The 20,773-nt window shown below is 51.5% G+C and overlaps 1 protein-coding gene across 5 annotated transcripts in view; it reads right to left on the bottom strand.

Moving 5' to 3' along the window:
• Window positions 1-1,197: 1,197 nt before the first annotated feature.
• Window positions 1,198-20,773, bottom strand: part of USP31 (ubiquitin specific peptidase 31) — a 46,763-nt gene continuing 27,187 nt past the window's right edge. Inside the window, exons 16-19 of one of the 5 annotated variants that reach the window (XR_011329373.1) lie at window positions 18,119-19,936; window positions 11,098-11,195; window positions 10,325-10,543; window positions 1,198-4,289 (exon numbers count right to left, since the gene is read on the bottom strand). Coding sequence is in view for 2 of the 5 variants with exons in the window: in XM_069810602.1 (XP_069666703.1) it covers window positions 18,396-19,936 (1,541 nt within the window). In the remaining 3 variants the exon portion in view is untranslated. Of the gene's footprint in view, window positions 4,290-10,324; window positions 10,544-11,097; window positions 11,196-11,757; window positions 19,937-20,773 lie in introns of those variants that run through there. The other 4 variants (XR_011329374.1, XR_011329375.1, XM_069810602.1 and 1 more) reach the window with 4 other exon arrangements.

The raw sequence follows: 20,773 nt of genomic DNA, 5'->3' as shown, positions 1-20,773 counted from the left end.
TAAATGCCAGGTAAATTTTGATTATAATATTAAAAACCTCAAAGAGTACATGAGAATCCATCCAACACCAGCACAGAAAGGAAAACAAGTCCCTCACCGCTCCAGACAGGACATCTTTACTTCGCTGACAGTTCCCCTAATTTGATTATCCTTCCTTCAGCAACTTCTTATTGCCACTTCCCAGGAGGTAAGGTTCTTTGGAGGATGTTTTTAGGGGCTCTGTTTTCAGTTGTTCAAATTTAATTGCAATTCGCTGCCATCTGAATACAGGACAGGGAGCTGCATGGCCAGCCAGGACCACGGGCACCTGGATGGGTGCGAAAAGGTTCCTCTGGAGCTGCCGGGGCTGGATTTCAGCCTGGGCTCCTGCTCCTGGTGGGGGATGCACCTGGGGGGGCCACCCCCCAAGTCCCATGGTGGAGACGTCTCCTGGGAAGCAGGCTGGGGGCTCCAGGCACTGCCCTCATCAGTGGTCATCCAGCGTCCCTCTGCTTTCCGAGAGGTGAGGGGAAGGGACGGGGCCCCTGCCAGCCCCATCTCAGCCATGCCGGTGATCTCCCTGGCTAACAGCTCAGAGACGGGGATGCCACCCTCCTGCAGCCGCATTCCCCCCAGGGCGATGGAGGTCCCTGCTCCAGACCGGGGTCAGTGCCGTGCTTTGTGTCTCTGACGCAGGAAACGTAGCGTGATGCGCAACATCAAAAGCGAGCTGATGGCCGCCAGCAGCTCCTGCAGCTCTAGCGTGGCTGTTTGTGGGGGTTACAGGCCCACCCAGCAGACCTCCAGCAGCACGACAGCGAGATGTTGCAGGTACAACTGCACATGAACATGCAGCACGTGGGTGCCCCGAAGCTGTCGCTGCTGTGCGGTGACGCACCACACACCCCAAAGCTGGATGTGCCAGGGATAGCGGGCACCTGACATCGGCCCCTCGGGCCAGCAGGGAGCTGCAGGCTCGGTGCTCCTGCCAGCTGTGAGATGGCCAGGCTGCTGCTCGCCCACCTGCCTGGCAGCAGCTGCTCCTTCGCCCAGCACCGCTCTGCACCCACCTCCTGCTGTGGCGCAGGCAGTGCCCAGCGTCCTGGCACGCCAGCTGTGGTGAGGCTGCCAGGACAGCGGCCTTGAAAGGGAATTTCTGACGACCCCTGCCAAGGGTAATTCACGGCCCCATAACAAACAGATGCAAATACACGAGCAAGAAGGAAAAGTCTCTTGGATTTTTAAAACATTCAGTAACAGCAAGTGAGGGCGATACATTATTTAAAGGCTATTCCAAGGAAAGAAAATAATTTCAGCTTAGTTAGCTTTTTAGGACAGCCTAAGTAGGGAGCAGGGACAGCAGAGCTGCAAGCAGCAGGGCGGGCGGTGGAGCAGGGAGATGCACAGAGCCTGCGGCCAACAGGCACCCAGCACCGGGCTGCTCGGCCATGCCAGCACAAGGCACCACAGGGCTGCCAGGTTCCTGAATGCCAAGATGGCTTTTCCTGGAGTCCCAGCCCCCCAGGCTGCTGGGTGAAGGTGGGTCTGGCCCAGCATGGGTGCTGGTGGCTCCAGCCAGAGGAAGCAGGGGATGAGGGGACAGAGCACCCAGCATGAAGCATCCCCAGGGCCACCTCCATGCAAGGGTGCCAGCAGCATGCCAACCGGTGGCGTGAGAAACTGGTGGTGATGGACGAGAACAAGGCGTAATGGGCACTGCAGTGCAGGAGCGCACTGATGAATTAGGTGTCACTGGGTTTAATCCAGAGTCATTAGCCATGCTGAACACTCACATATCATTTGTTAAACTAATGGATTGCTGGAGGTCATTGGGTAATAAGAAAGGGAGAGAAGGGTTATTAGTTTTTATCAGACATTAATTGGCCAAAATCGATTACTTATTTGGCATTTGCAGTGTATTAGGGGTGTTCCCCCCCAGAAGCACCCCGGCTGGCAGAGCAGAAGGGCAGCAGCAGCTCTGTGGTGGGCACCACAGCATCGCCCAGGCATGGGTCGGCAACTCTGGCTGCAGCGCGGCTCCGTCCTGGGGTGTACACTGGGGCAGATGCCATCATGAGCGGCTCCCATTCACACACTTCCCATCAGCTTGTCCCGGGCTGCAGGACCGGGGAGCAGCAGGGGTACCCCATACCCATGCAGCTGCCCCGTGCCCAAGGTGCAGCCTGCACCCAGGGCTGTGTCTTGCCCCAGCCCAGGGCAGCGCCGCAGGCAGCAGCTCCTGCAGCTCCTCCACCTCCGCCGGCAACACTCGATGTGGCAGGGAGCGACAGAAATGATCTGGGAACCGCTCAGGTGATACCACATTTATCTAACAAGCTTCCAAATGAAAACTAGCATTTGGACTTATTGCATTCTGGCTTAAAATTTGATTACATTTTTCTACAGCTGTAAATCTGCCTTCCTTTCTGCAACATTATTATTAAAGCCAGTATTGAATTGGTGGTGTGATACGTAAAATTTCAATCCTGGCTTTGACATTCCAGGAAGTTAAAAACCAATTACAGTGTGTGCTTTGCCTCGGGACAGAATGAATCATTGAACACAGCCACTTCACCAAGAGAAATTAAAGGTTGAAGCAGCAACATGGGGAAGGTATTAAGTTAAAAATCAAAGGTCAATTAAAGTAAAACTGAGTCTATTTTATTTTTAATATTTTGCTTACATTTTCATTCCTTTCTGATGAACAAGGAGGCAAAATAAACCTGCACTTTTATTTATTTGCCAGGTAATAAATCTGGGCTGAAGTTGGTTTCAGGAGCTAAGAGGAAACATTCAGGTGATAAAACTCCCAACCCAATAACCAGCATTAATCTCACCAGCACAGCAATGGGGCAAAACACACGCCGTTCCTGCACCAACGGCAGCCACCACATGGCAGCAAGGGTCCCGCCTCGCCTCCACCTGCAACCACCAAGCCGCTGCAGCCGCCCACACAGTGAAGCGAGGGGCACACATGGGAGATGCCCAGCGCTCAGGGGACACATGCCCCCCTCACCATCACCCCAAGCCCACAAAGCCTCACTTGGCCCCAGAGCTTGGCTGTGCCACGCCAGGACGGGCAGCACTGACTGCAAAACGCATGAAAGAAGGTCAAAGTCAGCACTGAGGTGTGCAAAGAGCTACGTGTCCCGCAGCCAGCACCTCCCTCAGGGAGGCTGAGCCCACTGCGATATGCAGGGCAGGGGGGGGCGGGTAGCAGGTCTTGGTGAAACCAGGCAGCACGGCACCTTCTGCTGCTCTAGTTTTGCAGGAGGAGCAGGGGACAACCCCATGCACCCATGGGAGACACCCTGTGCTGTGGGTCCTCTGCAGAAGGGAGCAGCCGGGGCACGGGGCCAGGCACAGCATCACAGCACGTGTCACACCATGCAGCGTCACACCACGACAGCATCACACCATGCAGCGTTTCCCTGCATGCTCACAGATCTGTTCTTGGCTCCAAGGGGCACCCAGGGTAAGCTTTAAGCCCCAAAGCCCCTGTCTGCTCTTTTCCAAACACGAGGGGGGTGACAACTCTCCATCCCCACACATCTCACACCAGTGAGATCCCCGTGCCCCCCAGGCAAGAGCAGAGCAAGGCCTTTCCCAGCAGCCGATCCGCCGCTGCTGCCACAGGGAAGGCTGGCACCAGCCCCGGCTGTGGCTTCGCCAGCCCATGGCAGACCCACTGCGGGTGCCCAGGGCCGGGCGCGCTGCTCAGCCCCACTGTGCGTCCCTGAACGATGGAGCCAGCACCCACCGGAGCTGCAGGCAGCGCAGGCCACCAGTAGGCACACACACACACAATCCCCCCAGCACGGTGTGCGGAGAGCACAAGGGGGGCAGCCCCTCTGCAGCCGCCCAGGCAGGGATAGAGCACCTCGGCCCCCAGCCAGGCGAGCTCCCGCAGGGCTGCCACCCACCACGGCACCGACCCACTGGGCAGCCCCCCCCTCCCCGGCCTGCCTCGGCAGCATGCGGTATGACCAGCCCCACCGTATGAATTGCTTCATCAATAAAGCAAGCAGACGTCTCCTGCACTCCTTGGAGCAGAGGGAGCCCTGAGAGATGATATCACAGCCCATGAACTCATCCAGTGGCAGGAGTGAATCAGCATCACCCTCCGCTCTTAACCAGGCACGACGTGAGCTCCGGTTCAACGGGCTGAAGCCTCCAAAGGCAGCGCAGGGGCAGGATCGGTGCTGGCACGGTACAGGACCCCACCGCGGCAGATATTTACCGACGTCATTAGAGCAGCGAGCGGGGAGGCTGGTTATCTCCTGAGCTGTGGCAGAAGCTGTTGACCCCTCCTGTAAAACAAAAGATAAGTTGTACTTTCCGTTTTCTGCAGCAGTATGTCATTTGCAGACGCCTTTTACGCATGGACTTTAATAGATAATCCATACCCTTGAAGTGGAGTATATCATCTGCTCGTTACCAATGATAAATCATTTGCAAAATATTAAAATGCTTAAAGACTGTCATATGGGCTTCATGAATTGCTTTGCAACACACACACTTCTGCCTATTAAAGGAGAAAATGTATTCATCGCAGACCCAGGCAGAGCTATCAAACTCTGCTTTATTTACAGTCTGGAGTACAAAGCTATCGGAGAGGCGCAGCGGTGGAGGGAAAACCACCTCCCGGGCCCACCATTACCGCCTTTCTAGATAATCTGACCCCGGCTATGGAAACTCATTAAGGTCGTTAGGAAATGCGCCAGTTCTCCAGGGAGCCGGCTTCTTTTAGATTAAAAAAGGGAGCAAGAGCGCATGCGAGTGCTGCTAACTGTGCGGTTTATTCACATCTATACAAGTATGCTAACCGCAGGGAAAGAGTAATCTAATATATTCTCAGACAATTTAAACTCATTTCAATAAAAAAAGAATTAGACAGAAGCAAATAGCAGGGAGAGCAGATGTTACAGTATTGGCGACACCCAGAACAACAAGCCGATAGCGCTGCGTTACGCAGAGACAGCGCTTTCAGCCCCGCACGCGGGCTGGGAGGGAAGGCACAGGAGGGCTGGGAGTAAGGGGATGCCCAGGGAGTGATGCAGCCCCGGAGCAGGAGCTGGGCTGCCAGTGCTGGATGCCACCGTGCTGCCTGCTCCCAGGAGAGCGTGGCCACCAACGCTCCCGGGGACCCCAAGCCCCCACGGAGCCTGCGGGGACACACCAGCGGGCCGATGACCCACGGGTCTGGGAATCCACAACCAGCCTCGACCTGCAAAGCCACCGGCACTCATCAACAGAGGAGAGCAGCAAAGGGGCCAGGGGAGCTGGAGCCAGGACAAGTGAAAGGGCTTGGAGGCTTCCCAGCATCAAAGCCCTCCACTCACAGCAGCATCCCCCCATCCCCTGCCATCCTCATCCCTGCCCACCAGCTCTTCGTCATCCACAGCAACGAGCCCAAGCTCCAGGCATGGCCGTGCAGCCAGAGGCACATTGGGGACCCAGGCCCTATGGCATCTGGGGCCAGGACACCCCAGCCGGACCCTCAGCCACCAAGGAAAGGGGCACAGGAGATGCCCGGGTTATCCCCCGACCAGGGGTTCCTGCAAACGCTCTAGCTTGTTTGGTAAATAACGACTTCACTATAAATATTCCATAAGCCCAGGAACTGCAGTACATTAAAAAATGATAAGGTCCCTGCTTTCCAAGCAGCCACTCCTCTGCACCGGGGCCTGGAAGAATTGTTTAAAATCAGATGTCAGCTAGGGCCGACAGAAGAATTTGTCGTGGGGCTGATGAATAGTTTGAGAAATATTCAATACCTTCAGGAAGGATCAATTTATCACAGTTTAGCTCAGACCAAGTGGAAACACACAGCCATCCACACTGCATTCGTGTATTAAGAAATTCAGGTCATTATGTTAGACATGCAGTTTCTTACTATTTTTTCAATGGATGAAACTAATGTGGAAAAAGGGCCATGCGATGCCTTGATAAATTGCTCCGGCAGCCAACGATGTGCTCGTTTCCCCAATTTAAACATCTCCAGAAGAGGCAGCAGGACTAGCACCAACACAGTGAGCGCTCCCAGCCGGGTGGGAGCCTCGGAAATGGCCTCAACAAGTGAGCAAACCCCAGTAGCTGCAAAATCATTTCCTTCGTGGCAGCGGCCAGTCTCTGCTCCCCAAGCTTGCGGCCGTCACCCCACACCACAGGGCAGACCCTGGGATGCCGCTCAGCCCCCAGCAGCAGCAGGGTGCAGAGCGGCATGGGTCAGTGGCAGTGCGAGCAGCCCTGGGCGCTCACGGGGACCGAGTCCCTCACCTGGGCGGCCGGTGTCCCAGGTGGCACGGGCAGGACAAGCCCTGCAGGGTGCTCGAGGTCTTCCATCTCCAGGGCAATTAAGCACCACCAGCTCCAAGCTGCCAGCCATCCCTCCGTCGGGAAGAGCCTTAACACCGAGGGCAGTACAGCGTTCACAAACCGACATAGAGGTTTTGTAGGTGCAAAAACTGAGCCGCCACCTCTGGGGCCATGAAGGCACAGCAAGCTCCCGAGGGGTGGCACGGTGAGGAGCGCATCTCATCAGCACAACACCGCGCTCAGGTGTTAATGGGAGATATCATCAGATATCATCAGGCTCTTCTTTGCATATGACAAAAACCTGCACATAGGATTCCCCCTGGCAGATGGAGAAAGCAATTTCATCAGCGACCCAACCCTACAGCTGCCCCAGTTCACCATCAAATAAAAGCTGTGAGTGTCCACCAGGCAGGCGAGGTTTCAGGAGCACTCTCAGGACTTGCTGTTGGCCTCAAAGCTTTCAATTAGGTACATATGTATTTATGAAATATTATGACAATTGAAAGCCCGTTAAGTGTTACAGTAAAAATCCCTATGTGCAAAACGACCAGGGCATCAGCACGGCCTTAACTGCTAAATCCATTTGGTAATCAGGTTAGGCTGCCAGCGAGAGGCTGGTGTCAGCGGTTTTTATTAAAAGCTGAGTTTTTGCTATAAGAGGTACTAGTTTTATGTTACCATAAATTGTCAACAGTTGGTCAGATCCCCACAGAGAAAGGATCGATACACAGCAGAGAGGAAAAAGTGCTGAGAAAGGAAAAGCGATACTCTAATTAGAACAAAATTTAAGAGTCCAGGGATATGGATGACAGTGCCTAATATGTTATAATTTATTGACGGCCTCCAAAGATTGGGTTTTGTTCTGGCTCTCAGAGGCAGCCGGGTGTTAATAAATATCCCAACAGACAGCGGCTGCCTGCAGGCAGCGAGCAGGCAGCTCCTCGCACATCGATTCTCCGCACCCTCAGCCTCCACAATCGGCACAACCAGCAACCGTCCTTGCACGGCACAGCCACCACCGGATCGGGTCCTCCAGCCAAACAAGTGGTTTTCTTGGCTCCTCTGGTTTGCATATCAGCTGGGGGGGTCTGCTAGTGCCCCCCAAGCCAGCGGCAGGCAAGCTGCAGCCCTGCGGGACAGGGGCTTTGCCAGCCCCAAGACCAGGCTCCCGGGACATGGGGACAGGGCAGAAAGCCTGGCCCCCCCCCCAGCCAGCACTCCCCAGGGACACCCCCACCTCCCCGGGGTGTCAGAAGTCTGCGCCTCGTTTTGCAGTAATCTAATCCTGGTTTAGCACAGCGGTAATCCTGGCCGAGGACCCAAACATCTGTGAGCCCCAGCTCTGTGCCCAGACGCAGCCTCCCCTCCTGACCCAGATTTAATAACCGCTCGAGCCCTAACCTGCCCTCGCTTCATTTCACAGCACACAAAGCACCTGCCATCGGACCCTCATAAACAAGGAGGCAATAAAATTTAATCACTTGAAGATCAAAGTTCTCAAGTGTTTTCCAATCGTCCTCTCACCATCCTCCCAGCTAGGTTAGGGGAATTGCAGCAGGCTCTCTATTTAATAAGAGGCCATAAAAACCCGGCTGGATTGGAGAAATATTGGCAAATATAATAAACAAAAATATATTAACACTAATTCTGCAAAGCCTTTGGCTATATTAATATCTCTTTAATGTAATCACCTATAAATAAGTGATGACCCTATGATTTTATGACATCTGTCATCCTCATTTCCATACAAGACATGAAGTAATTATTCTCTCTGGTATGCAATAAAAGGATGGGAGTCGTATGCCATGACTGTCCAGTGTAGCCACCAGCTCCTCCACCCAACACCCGTGGGCCACCCTGGGGGACTTGGCTCCAGCTCACCATTCCCAGTGGGATGGATAGAAACACAGACCAAAACTGCACACATGGCTGTATGGCAGGGGCTGGCAGTGCCCACGCGTCCCCCCAGGTCCCAGGGACATGCTGTGGCAGGAGGCAACGCAACATGGCTTTTGGAAAACAAACTAACTTCATTATTTTTATAATTGCAGCTGGGCGATAGGAGATCAGCACCAGCTGGTAACACATCTGTGACTTGGGGACTACGGGGGGATTCATGGGTGGCCCCTGCCTGCCCTGGGCAGTAAGCACTGCAGCAGGCACACACTGACAACCAACACGTCACTTCAAAGCTTACTGCTGTCCGAGACGCAGTGCCCCATGCCAACAGCACCCTGCCCACCTCCCTGTGCCCTTTGGCCGCTGGGTGGGCAAGATGAAGCCCAGAGCCCAAGCCACATCCCCCAACCCCACGGCGTGGGAGGGCTGGCAAACTGGTTTCTCAGTGCTGGGACCGGTCCTGCCGCAGGAAGAGCCAGGCTCCCCTCAAGTTGCTGCCGTGCTCTCTGCTGGGGACACCAGACTTGGGCTTGGCAGTCAGACCTGGGGGACCGCAGATGGGCAGGGAGCGGTGTGTGCCCCACGTCCCCAGCTGGGAAACGCACCAGCCGGGGAGCAGGGGCAGATCCCAGGCTGTAACAGCCCCCCAGGAATCCCTGTGCCCCCAGGCTGGGGTGGGAGCAGCGGCCCCCAGCACCCCGCCCTGAGGCACAGGGGCAGATGCACCGTCTGCCCCCCAGCCCTCCCTGGAAGTGGTCGGTGGTGCCTCGACACCCCAGGGATGCGCAGCCGGGGACCCCTCGGGCCACGGCTCTGCAGCTCCCGGAGCTGGGCCGTGGTTCTAGCACTGGCTGCTGGAAGACCACGGCAATCACAGGCACCAGAGCGCTCAGTGCAATCAGGAGAAAGGCAGAGCAGTCCCTTAGATGCATATTTTTCACTGTAGCTGGAGCTCCGCTATCAGGGGAGGTGCTGGGCTCCCGGCCAGGCTTCCACCAGCTCAGCAGGGCAGGGACGAGCCCTGTGGCACGATCCTGCTGGCTTCCTTGGAAGGGACAGCAACTCCACAGCCCTCCAGCCAGCACTCCAGGGCAAAGCTGCCCCTTCCCCTTCTGTCCAGAGAACTGGAGATTACCAATGCACCATGGTGCAGTTTACTGCTGTCCCCAGTGCTGGAGAGATAACAATATTCTACAGCCCTGAGACAGAAAGGCAACAAGATTTATAAGGAAAAAGCAGCTATTGCAGGCATAAGGAGGCTGGGCTGAGGCTCCTCTTCACACCAAAAGTATATTGCAGAACTGCCTCACCCCAGAACTGGCCAGAATAAAGCAGAAGAGACTCTCCACCTTATCCCCACCTACACCTGCCCTTGCTGACTCCTGGTGTAGATCAACCCCACGAGCAGCAGCTTGCAAACAAATCCAAATAAGGGGAAATGCCCAACCATCCTGCCCCACACCCCACAGAGCTGACCATTTGCTGTAGCAATATAGCAAAGGTGACAACCAAATAGCAGCAGCCAGCCACAACTCCACAACGGCAGTCATCTCTCTGCAACTCCACATGAGAGCCCCACTGCCAAGGACAGGAGCCTGGATAGCACAGCGTGTGCCAAGCCTTGCCCCAACCATGCTCTTGGCCAACAGGACCTGCCCAGCCAGACCAAAGCAGCCCCAGTATCAATGCCAAGCCTCCAAGGCTGCTCCTCCCGCTGGAGTGCTGCTTTTGTGTGTTTGGGCACATACGAGATGCTGCATCTCACAGAGTAGGAAGACAAAAATGTGCACACAGGAGGGATGAGGAGAGAGGAGAAGGAAAAAAAACTCTTGAGAATCAAAAATTGCATTTAAAGGCAAGTTTGTGAAGCACAAGCAGCAGCCCTTACTACACCGATCTGATGGCTCACTCAAGCAGGAAGATCAGAGTCCACAGTGGAAATGCCCCCAGGCAGCTCCAGCCACGAAGTCTTCCATTTTTTCCACCTGTTCTTCAGCCAAGATGACAAGTTGGATTGCTAAAGCATTTCACACCCCATTTGCCCTCCAGACCGGAGCCCAGGCAGCCCAGCAGCCACGGGGATGGTTGCCCAGCCGTGCCTGCAGCAGCCGCAGCTGGAGCAGCTCACCCAGCCGAGGGTGTCCCCTGCAGATGATGCGGCCACCTGCATAGACAGACAGAGAGGTCCTCCCTTCAGCAGCCGAGAGCAACGGTCCATCCTCCTCCCACCTTGCTCCATCCTCCTCACTGGGCCGAGGCAAGGAGGCAGCAGGAGCAGCCCATCTGCATTCCTGCCCAGCAGCCCATGCTCTCCTCCACAGCAGGAGAGCCACCGCTGCACACCCTGCTAAATGAAAAACAATATTTAATTAGGACAGAGCCAGAGGAGAACACAATTAAACACTTTGTTACTATCACTCTTGCACAGTTTAAGCCTCAGTTCAATAAAGAACCATTAAAGAAGGCTAGTATCGAACCAAACCTCAAGCAGAGGAGCTGCACACTGCATCACTACAGCAGCCAGGGGACAAAGAGCAGGCTGGAGCACGGCCAGCACCAGCACTGCACTTGAGAGGGGACACGGGGATGCTCCCAACAGAGCCTTGCACCCACCGGCAAGGGGATCGCAGCCCCAGCTGCCCTGGGGCCAACACAGGTGGGAAGCCATGATCAGAGACCCACGGACAGACAGGCGCCAGGGCAGCTGCAGCCTTCAAGCGGAGGCCTGAGCTTTCCGCAGGGCTTTAGGGGCAGGAACAGGGAGGCTGAGCCCAGACACGAAGGTACAGCCAGGCAGACAGGAGAGACCCCCACCTCTGCCTGGCCAGGTATGAGCCCCCGAACCCTAAAGAGGGGCCAGATCACATCCCCTTGCCCATGGGGCTCACAGACCAAACTCACCAGCACAAAAAGGCTCCGTCCAGGTCCTGCACCCCACTCTCACGATATGCCGGCAGCAGGGACCCCAGCCGAGCACCAGCAGGACCTGGGCTGCTGGTCTGTGGAGAAAGAAGCATCAGGGACAATACCGGGGCGTAAGGTAGGAGCCCGTCTCTCCCCCTCCCCAGCACACAGGTCTATGCCCAAAAACAGGCCTCCGGGTTTTTGTTTCCCAGGAGGAGCAGAGAGGACCCCCGTTCAGGACACAGGGGGAAGTTACTAAGGCCTTGCCCCCCATCCCATGCCTGCACAGAGGGGGCAGAGCAGCCACAGCTGTATGGTTAGAGCCAGCACTGAAGCCCCCTGCGGTCCCCCCACGCACACAGGGGACCTGCTCCCCAAAGACGCTCCCCTTCTGCAGGGGAGCAAGTCCCACCGCAGGCAGCACGGAGCATCAGCGGCAGGACCTGCAACTGCAACACGCTGACACAAACCCCAAGAAAAAAAGAAAGGGGGTCCCTGAGCGAGCCCACGGGGTGCCCGGCGCAGGGGAGCAGACAGGGCAGCACCACCGGCGAGCCAGAGCAGGGAACCCGGCGAGGCTGGAGCAGCACAGTGTGCAGCCACTGCCGCCTTGTCGGGCAATGATGTGGACCTGTAAAAATGCTCACTCAGGCAGGATGCCTAGTAATAAATTTATTGTATTTTATTACATATTCCCCTTTTTGCACTTAATTCCAATTCCTCATATTCAAACTCTTCTTTCTGAAAGAAAATGATTTTTAACATAAAAATATAAATTCTGCATATTAAAAGTGCATACACCTTGAATAATAAAACATACAAATAAATAATAAAAGGCATTGACACAGTCTCATGCACTTGTCCTCAAATAATTTAAAATTTATGGTACAATGTTCAATCCCAAGTAAAGACAGCCTGCTTTCCAGATTACTGTACAGTTCAAAAACATTAAAATACAGAAGAGAATATCAAAGGTGTGGGCAAGCCCCACGTCCCATTATCAGTGTACAGTGATGTGACATGCAGTTTTTAGAACTGTAGATACTCCAGTGTAAAATCTGACATTGCGTCCAGAAGAGAAACTGCATTTGCAACAGGACTTAAAATTCAATTTTAACCAATGGTGAGGCACAGTTGGTGAGCAAACCTGTACAAATTAATACTTGGAAGGCCACAAGAAAATAATCTAGCCACTTGTAGCCTGTATTCCCTTGTGTCACCCCTACCCAAGGCAATGTAGCACCTAAAAATGGTTTCTTATTGCACTGCACAAATGCCATACAAACCTAATGCTAACTTTCTTGCAACGCGTTTGTGCTGCAGGGCCTAGAGTGAAACAGGATTTGTGTTTACACTTAGTTTTAATCTGTGTCTTTTAAAAAACACTATTTGCAGATAAATTGAGTGCTATCGCCTTTAAAAAAATAGAAGACTCCCTAAACCTTTAGACCCAATACAGATATTGTACAAGTCTTCAGGTACTTTTATTTTACAAAATAAAGCTCCTAATAGTAAATGCTTTACGGTGCTTTTATTAAGAAAACCATGTAGTACTTTCATCTCACCACAGATTAAAACTAAATTTCAGTTCCCTCCACAGGTAACATTAGATACCGCCAAATTATTTTGGATTAGTAGGCAAATGACAAGGATACAAAAAAGATAACAGTAAAATTATTTGGAATGTTGTTTCCAAACCCTCTCTGTGCCCGCTGACCAAGGGGGACGGGCACAGAGCCCGCAGGGGGAGTGGGGCCAAGAACCTGCCTGACACCCCGCCACTGCTCAGGCCGGCTGCTCTGCGAAGACAAGGGTGCTGCGCGGTGGTCCCTCGCAGGGGCACAGCACGGCAGCCCAGGAGGAATCCCGGGACCTACGCTTCTTGCTATAACCCAACACTCAGCTCGCGAGACCTTGCCAACCTGCCCCCGCATCAGCCGCCCCAAGCAGGCAAGCTGCCCGCTCTGCCCCATGGGCTACGACCCCGACCGGCCCCGCTGTGCGTACAACCACCCCGGTGGGATCTGCAGTCGAACGGCAGCACAGCTCAGAAATGCAAACACCACCACGGTTCTGGAGCATGAATGGGAAGCACAGCCACCCCCATGGGCCGCTGGGGCCCGGCCCGGCTCTTCCCAGGAAGGCAGGCAGAAGCCCCGTTACCAGTATGGGCACCACACCGACAACTGGAAACTACTCCCGTAGCATGGAAATTCAACAAAAACTCTTTTTTTGAGTGCTTATACGGCTACAGGTGACTGCCTCTTCTCACAACATAGAACATGTCATTAAAGTTACATGGAAAATGGCAGGCTACATAGAGAACACTGATCAGGTTTTCCCTGTTAAAAAAAGAAAAAACAATACAATACAGAAAACCAGTTTGTTCTCATTTCAACATTTCAGATCCCTTTGACATTATGCTACACTCCAGCCTTGTCGGTAATGCAGAATTCTGCAAAGGAAAGAATCAAAGATGTGCAAACAAAGCAGGAACCCAGGGACATGCTCCTATGTGCTGACACGCAGCTGCACCAAGAAACAGAAATACAGACTCAGGGCAGTGCTCTGGAGTCTACCGAGTGGATTCTGATACTGAAAGCACGGTCTGTGGCTTGTATTAGATGCTTGCATAGTTAGGAAGTGCATGCATTTGGGTACAGCGAGAGAACTGCCATGCAAAACTGCCCTTATTACTGAGGAAAAAAAAAAAATGGTTGATCATGCTCAAGTTTCAGCTTTGGAAAGCAAACAACCCTGCAGCTAAGATGGATGAGGGCACTTACAGTGGAATAAGTGTACTGTAATTAAGCTGCTAATTTTCTATCCTAAGCATTTTTTTTATTTAGCCATATTTTATAAGTTTGAAAGGGTTAACAATTTATACACCCAAAGTGAGACACTTATAAGTTACAGAGAACTGCAGGCACCAAATTGTCTATCAAATGTGATTAATACAAATAAAAGGTGCCTCTTTGATTCATGTCATTGAAAATGTGCTTATAATTTGTATACTACTAAACACTATCCAAAAGACGCAGCCCAAAAGGGGTAAAAATAATTTCTTTAGGTGACTCCAGCAGGAATCTAGCACTGGAATGAAGGCGCTGCTTTCCTGCGCCCAGAGGGCTGATTCCAGGAACAGGAGCAAGTGTCAGACTGGGGATGTGGTGTGAAATACGAGTTACACATGGCCAATGGAGGTGAGTTCAACCCAAAGTTTTTTGGAAACGCATCATAAAATCCTTCAGAGGACTTGAAGCCTGCTTTTCTTTGGAGCTTGCACACTGTTTGAGCAGAGGGACAGTGCTGGACCTCCCCCTTTCAAGGCATTCTCACCAGCGTGAGGCTGCCCTGTAAAACCTTTGCATCCAGGTCATTGGCACTGGGGTCCCAGACTCCACCACCCCCAAGCCAGCACAGCTCACCCCACAGGCAGCCACACCACAGGCCGTTCCACACGTGCCATGGCTGTGCGTGACTCAGAAAGCAGAACCAGACAGCAGCCATTCTTGTCCCACTCAGATGGCCAGCCATGAGACCTCTGGGCCCCACGTGCCACCACCCAAGGGCAGGTGGAGATCCCTGGCCAGCGGTGACCTTCGGAAGATGGCAGAACCCACCTCCTCCACAGGCATGAGTGCTTCTGAAGCCAAACATGAATTTTAAGAAAAGAGGTGATCATGTACAAATGGCTGCTTCAGAACAGCCTCAAGCCTTCACTGCTCTAAGGATCAATACACAAAGCCAAGGTGGTGTTGGCATCTAGGACGTGGAAGGTCCCTCTCTGGAGTGTTCCCTAGTATCGTGCCACATCCTTGCATCTGGACAACGCAATACACAAACAGGAATTCCTATGCATGAAAAGGCTAAGAAATAAGTCTGCTGTAAAGCAAGGAGAGAAGACTGATGTTGCTCTTCCCCAAATCAGTTTAAGTAGGGCCTGCAATAACCTACATTCAGTTTTAGAAAGATTTACTCTACATCACTGATGGAGCCATGACTTTAGCAGCAACGAGGCTTGGTTTTACACTATGAACATTGTTGTCCCCTGGACCCACACCTTTCAAACGCTCTCCTGTGCAAGGAAGCTCATATACTACTGGAAATCTGCGATACCAAAAAGCAGAGATGCAGAATGGCAGCAAACGGCTGCTTTCCAAACTGCTTTGTTACAGAATCGACGCAGCCACCAAACAGGGACTGCACTTTCCAGGTCCTGCAAGGGCATGCTTTGCACATTTTGTCCGGTGTGGGCCTTATATTCAACATGAACTACAGTGCACCCTTATAAGTCAAGATATTTTCCTTGAGGACACCCCTAAGTCAAGCCCTCCTGAGCCAGAAAACATGCCGCATGCTGGCAGCCCACCACAGAAGAGCAGCATCTCATCTGCTCTAAGACGAGGGCACTGTCAGTACAGCCTCTTCTGCCCACTCCATGCTCATTTGCAGAGCGAGGAGCCTGTGCACCAGCCTGTGCTGTTCTCAGAGGGGTAGGTACAAAATCCAGTTTGGCAGCATACACAGAGTAGATAGTGCTGGAGCTGGCAGAAATTTCCATCAGGAATTATGGGGAATACACCGAAAAAGAACTAGATTACATATCATAGGACTGCAGAGGTTCAACTGCTTTTAACATCAGCTGCTGGAACACCTGTCACCAGGATCTCCATTCCCATTTTGCCTAAATGGGAGCTCTAATGACCATTCTCATGCCCCAAACACAAACATACTGAACTGGTGTTCAGCTAAAAACTCCGGTTTGGACATGGCTTCAAGTTTCCTTCAGTCCAGGCATGCAATACAGGAGCAAAACCACCTCAAAAACCATACACCAGCTTCCAGTTTAAACTTCTTCAGTGAACAATGGCATGAAAAGAAAATGTCATTTGATAAAAATAACCTTTCACAAATGTCCCATGGTAAAACGCACAGAAAACTAGGTTCTGTCTATTAAAAGATACCAAACCAAGTTAGCACTAGCTACCAGAATTACATTCTTGCTAGAAGAGTTGTTACAAGAGAAGAGCCGACACAGTGCAAGACCTTAATACAGATAAAACCTTAAACAAATACTTCAACATCAACATTTCAGGGAGTAATTTAAGTACTACAGTGTGAAGCAAGTCTTATCTGCTCTGCTGGATATAACAAAAAATAATCCAACAATAATCCAAGTCATACATTTAAGAAGCAAGTAATGCAATCTTTGCTTCTTGTTGCTGCTATAAATGAGACTGAAACAATACCCGGGAGAAGAAACGCATCAAGAAGATGGTCATGTTCAGGTTTAAAAACATAGTCCAGGGCACAGAGTCCAGCACATTGTAAAAACATGCAGGCTACTGGCATTGCTTCTGGGTTGCATGAAGGCAAGTACTGCAGAACAACATTAGGACAGAGCGAGGGTTATACTGCAGGTGGGCTCACTGTCACACACTGACCAGAGGTCTGGGGCACCCCCAGCTCAGCTCTACACACACGCTGCCTTTTCTCCAAGGTGTCAGCCACCCCCAAAACACTTCTCTCCAAAGCTTGCTGCAGTCGTGTGGTGAGCCAAGTATAAAAAGTAATCACGGAGCAGCAACATGCCCAGCAGACCTGGGTGCAAGGCTTCTTGCAGGGTCATCAGCACATCAGCTCAAGAGAGGAGGTGGAATAGACTAACTCAGAGTCACTACTTGTCTGAGGGCTGTTTGTTACGTTGACAGAAAAGATGTACAAATATGTCTGTCCACAAGCTACGCCTGGAGAAGCTTTGCTACACAAGACTGTATGACAGGCAAAGACCTCATTCAGAAGACAAGCGTGCCCAGCACACTGCCCACTGCCCAGCTGCTGCATGTCGTGACCTACACGACAGATTGCTGCTGTACATAAACGATATGCAGCACATTAATAAAAACTCATGAAATAAAAGCTTACACCACATGTATATAAAAGGACTTAAGGAATCCACCTTTTAAGAGGAATCTTAAAGAACTTGAGGAATCTCCCCTGTAAGAAGGGCTTGTAAACAAAGACGTCACTAGATGCAGTGTTTTAACCCTGATAGAGACTGTCATCCAAACAAGAATGGGAATCATTTTGCAAAGAGACTTGTGGTAGCCAGACCCACCGAGGAAGGTGACAAGCATGCTGAAGGGAGGAACGTAGCAGCGCTCTGGAGAATGTGAAAACTGCTCTGCGGTATTTTGGTACAGCTGCTCCAACCCGCACGAAGAGGCTTGTTCAAAGCATGCTCAGAGAAGGCAGAGAAGACAAGACGACACTTGGCTTATCTAAACATTACTCCTATAAATAACAGATGCTATACTCACACCACTACGATTAAACATCTGAGCACATTAGGAAACGCTTCTTCTCAGGAGTTTGAACAGGGATCCTAACAGCATCACTGCCATTCAGGTGCATGAAGACAGCTCTCCTACAGCACTGCAACCATCTCCCACCTAGCACTTTCACAGGTACGAGCTGGCAACCAGCTGCTGCTTAGTGATTTCTTCTGTTGCTTAGTCTAGTGTTTCAAAAGAGAGAAAGTAATTAAAGAGGACAGGGCAGAGGTTGCCTTAGGTGTGGACAGAGTAAAACTCTTCATAGACATAGCAACAAAAAAGGCAGGTTACATTTCATGAAAAAAACCCAACTTTCTGCTGTTGGAATGCAAAAATGAAGTCTGACAGACACATGTACACACGGACTCACAGGTACCTTTCTGTCCACCCACTAATGCTAGTCCCTCCTATACTGGCTGAGTATATACCTGAGAAACAACATTAGTGTTGAAATATTGCCCTTTAGAAAGCTTGAAAAATGGAAGGGAGCAGGGAGAGAGGGTTGAGAAAGAGCAAAAAGAAGCGGCAGTCTCTCCAGTTTCCTTCGCATCCTCCACAGCTCAGAACAAGGCCATATACCAGCGTGGACACAGCCTGCTCGGAACAAGACCAAAGGAATATCAGTTCACAGCTCTACAAAGCACACTAGCGTCAGTACAACTGGGTTTCAGATTTCAAACCTTGAATCTGAAGAAAGTTGTTGCATTTTCCATAAAGAGACTCCTGTACAAGTGCTATGGGACAGCTGCATTCATGTTCAACAATGACTCCAGCTAGACTACTTGCATCAGTGCTGGCTGCCTGTAGCTATTTGGTTTGATGGCAGAATCAAAAGGCGCTTTAACAACTTGCAGTTAACTTCTCCTCAAAACATACATTAGGCACATGAACAAAAAAACAAGAGCTCAGAATAAATTAGCTTCTCAGCAGAAGAAAAGACACCTGGATTGCAGCATTTCACTGAGGTTCCAGAGAAGGCCGTACAGACACCTGCATGCTGGAAGGTAATTTTTTCAGCGGCTTGTCAGCAGACTGCTTGCCACTGGAAGGAGGAGACTGGACTCCGGGATCTAGCTGGGAAGACTTGGACTTGCGACTGGATAGCAGAGAATGTTTGTTGGGTGTGGCATCTTTTGGGACAAGTTTTTCTTTTGCAGTAATGTTGGCATTGGTTTGAGAGGCTGGTGGGACAACACCTTTCTCTGATTTGTCTTCCAGCACATTTTTACTGCCTAACTTGGAACTGCCACTCCCTGTCTTTTTTGAGAGCATCGTCGTCTTTCCCAGGTCTGCTGACCTCCGGGTCTCCTTCTGCCTTAAGGCTGATTTAAAGAAAGACAATCCTTTCTCTTCTGACTTGCTGTCCCTCTTCAAACCAGAACGCACACCAACATTTGGGGACCGCAGGTTGGCCATAGAGGAACTCCGTACATGCTTGCTGTCTACTGCCCTGCTGTCACTCCTAGAGTGGCTTATCCGTGGGGAGCTCGTTCTTGAACTGCTGGTAACGCTTGTTTTATCCGACCCCAAACTTATCTTAGAGCCCTCCCTGCTGAGGCTTCGGTCTGAAGTCCGGCTTTTCCCAGCAGAAGAGCCCTTAGTCAATGAGCCTGATGGGGTTTTCTTGGCAGCTGTGGAGGATGGAGAAGAACCTGACTTTTGCTTCTGTTGAGCCGATGGGACAGCCACCTCAAGGGGCTTCGTGCTATGGTCCTTCCTAGCCTGAGTGGGAGCAGGAGACCCATGTCGCCCACTGGCCCTAGAGGCATCCGTCTTACTTCTAGACCGGGAAACTTTCTGGGAACTCTTTAGTGGTGGAGAAGAGTGAGAGACTTTGGTCTCTTGGGTAGATAAGACTGTCCTTCCCTTCCTCAAACTTTTGTCTGGCTCAGAAACTCCCTTGGAGCTGTGAACCTTCTTAGGTGTGCCATCTGCCTTCTCTGCAGCGAGCCCTATCGCACTGGGGGCTTTCACCTCCTTGACTGGAGAGCTATCCACAGAATCACTCTGATCAACAAAGGCAATTTGATTGTTGTTATCAAAAGGGTCCAAAGCAGGGTGATTCCTGTCTGGCTGCACAGAGCTTTTACCATACCCATCTGAAAGATCTGAGCTAGATGTCCTTACAACAGACTCTTCCCTGAATGCCCCTTCCATGACAGCCAAAGGAGCTCTGCGAGCTGTCCTGTTCTCTCGCCGACTGCCATCACAGGGCTCCAAGTAGCTGCTAGAGAGATTCCTCAGGCTGCCAAAGCAAGAGGTGGAGACTTTATCATCAGCAGCCTCCCCAATCTTCTCCAGGGTGGAAGCAGAGGTATGTACAGGGGAATCTCCAGAGAAGCGCGATGGAGAGTTGGAGCGGAATTGCAGTTTTGCAGAGAGTGACCATGAGGGCCTAACACCATTTTCACTCACTGCCAGTGGGCTGGTGACAGATGATCTAGATGACAAGCTCTGACGCTGGACACTTCTTACAAATGGCCGAGTTGAAAATCCTCCTGCAGAGAAAGAAAGTGACATCCTCAGTATGAAAGCCAAGCCTGCAGTCAGTTTATCCTTCCCATCCACAGACGCTACTTCCCTAAGAGTCAGACAGCCCACCCACACCACGTTGTATGCCCATCTCTTCATGCCTGCTGCAGGCACAGCTTCTTGCATGAAGCTGAATAAGGAATTCAACAACTGTTATTTGCTAGCGGTTACCCAGAAGTAACTCTCTGAAGCCTATAACTGAAAATCCAGATTTTCCTCTCATCCCTGAGCAGCAGGAGACCAAACACAGGCTTTGCACCTTAGAAGTCCTTGAAACTAGTTCACCAACTACGATTATGCTCCCAGAAATACATTTTTCTTTATTAAAGAATATTTCCCATACAATCCTGTAAAGGCAAAGTAGGATTCCTACCTCTTTATCTAAAGCAATGTATCTGTATTTACAACACAAAGTACAACAATAAGCATTTTAGAAATGTGGCTACCATGGCTAGACCTGACAGTTGTCACAACACTGCTGCAGGGACATCTCTATACTTGCTCCAAAATGCTCAGACTGACCCCTAAACCTCCACATTTTCAGAAGTTACAAGGCACTATGTGGAGGAGCCAAGCAAAGCCAGGAACTGACACACAAGTGAATTTGAGTACCTTCTCACCTCCCTGGGAGCAGTTGACAGCACAGCAGCAGACAATAAATATCTATGCTAAGCTGTAGCACTATGTCAGTCTCCCTGCAAAGGTGCTGCAATGAAAACCAGAAAAAACACAAGCACAACAAATTCTTGTTTGAGAGGTTTCATTGTCAGCATTTCCTTTCTTTGAAAGGCTCCTTAAGGTTC

The sequence above is a fragment of the Haliaeetus albicilla genome, chromosome 22 (genome assembly GCF_947461875.1).
Source record: "Haliaeetus albicilla chromosome 22, bHalAlb1.1, whole genome shotgun sequence".
Classification (NCBI taxonomy): Eukaryota; Metazoa; Chordata; class Aves; order Accipitriformes; family Accipitridae; genus Haliaeetus; species Haliaeetus albicilla.
Note: the sequence above shows the minus strand (reverse complement) of the source record. Positions and strands in the feature narration are given on the sequence as shown.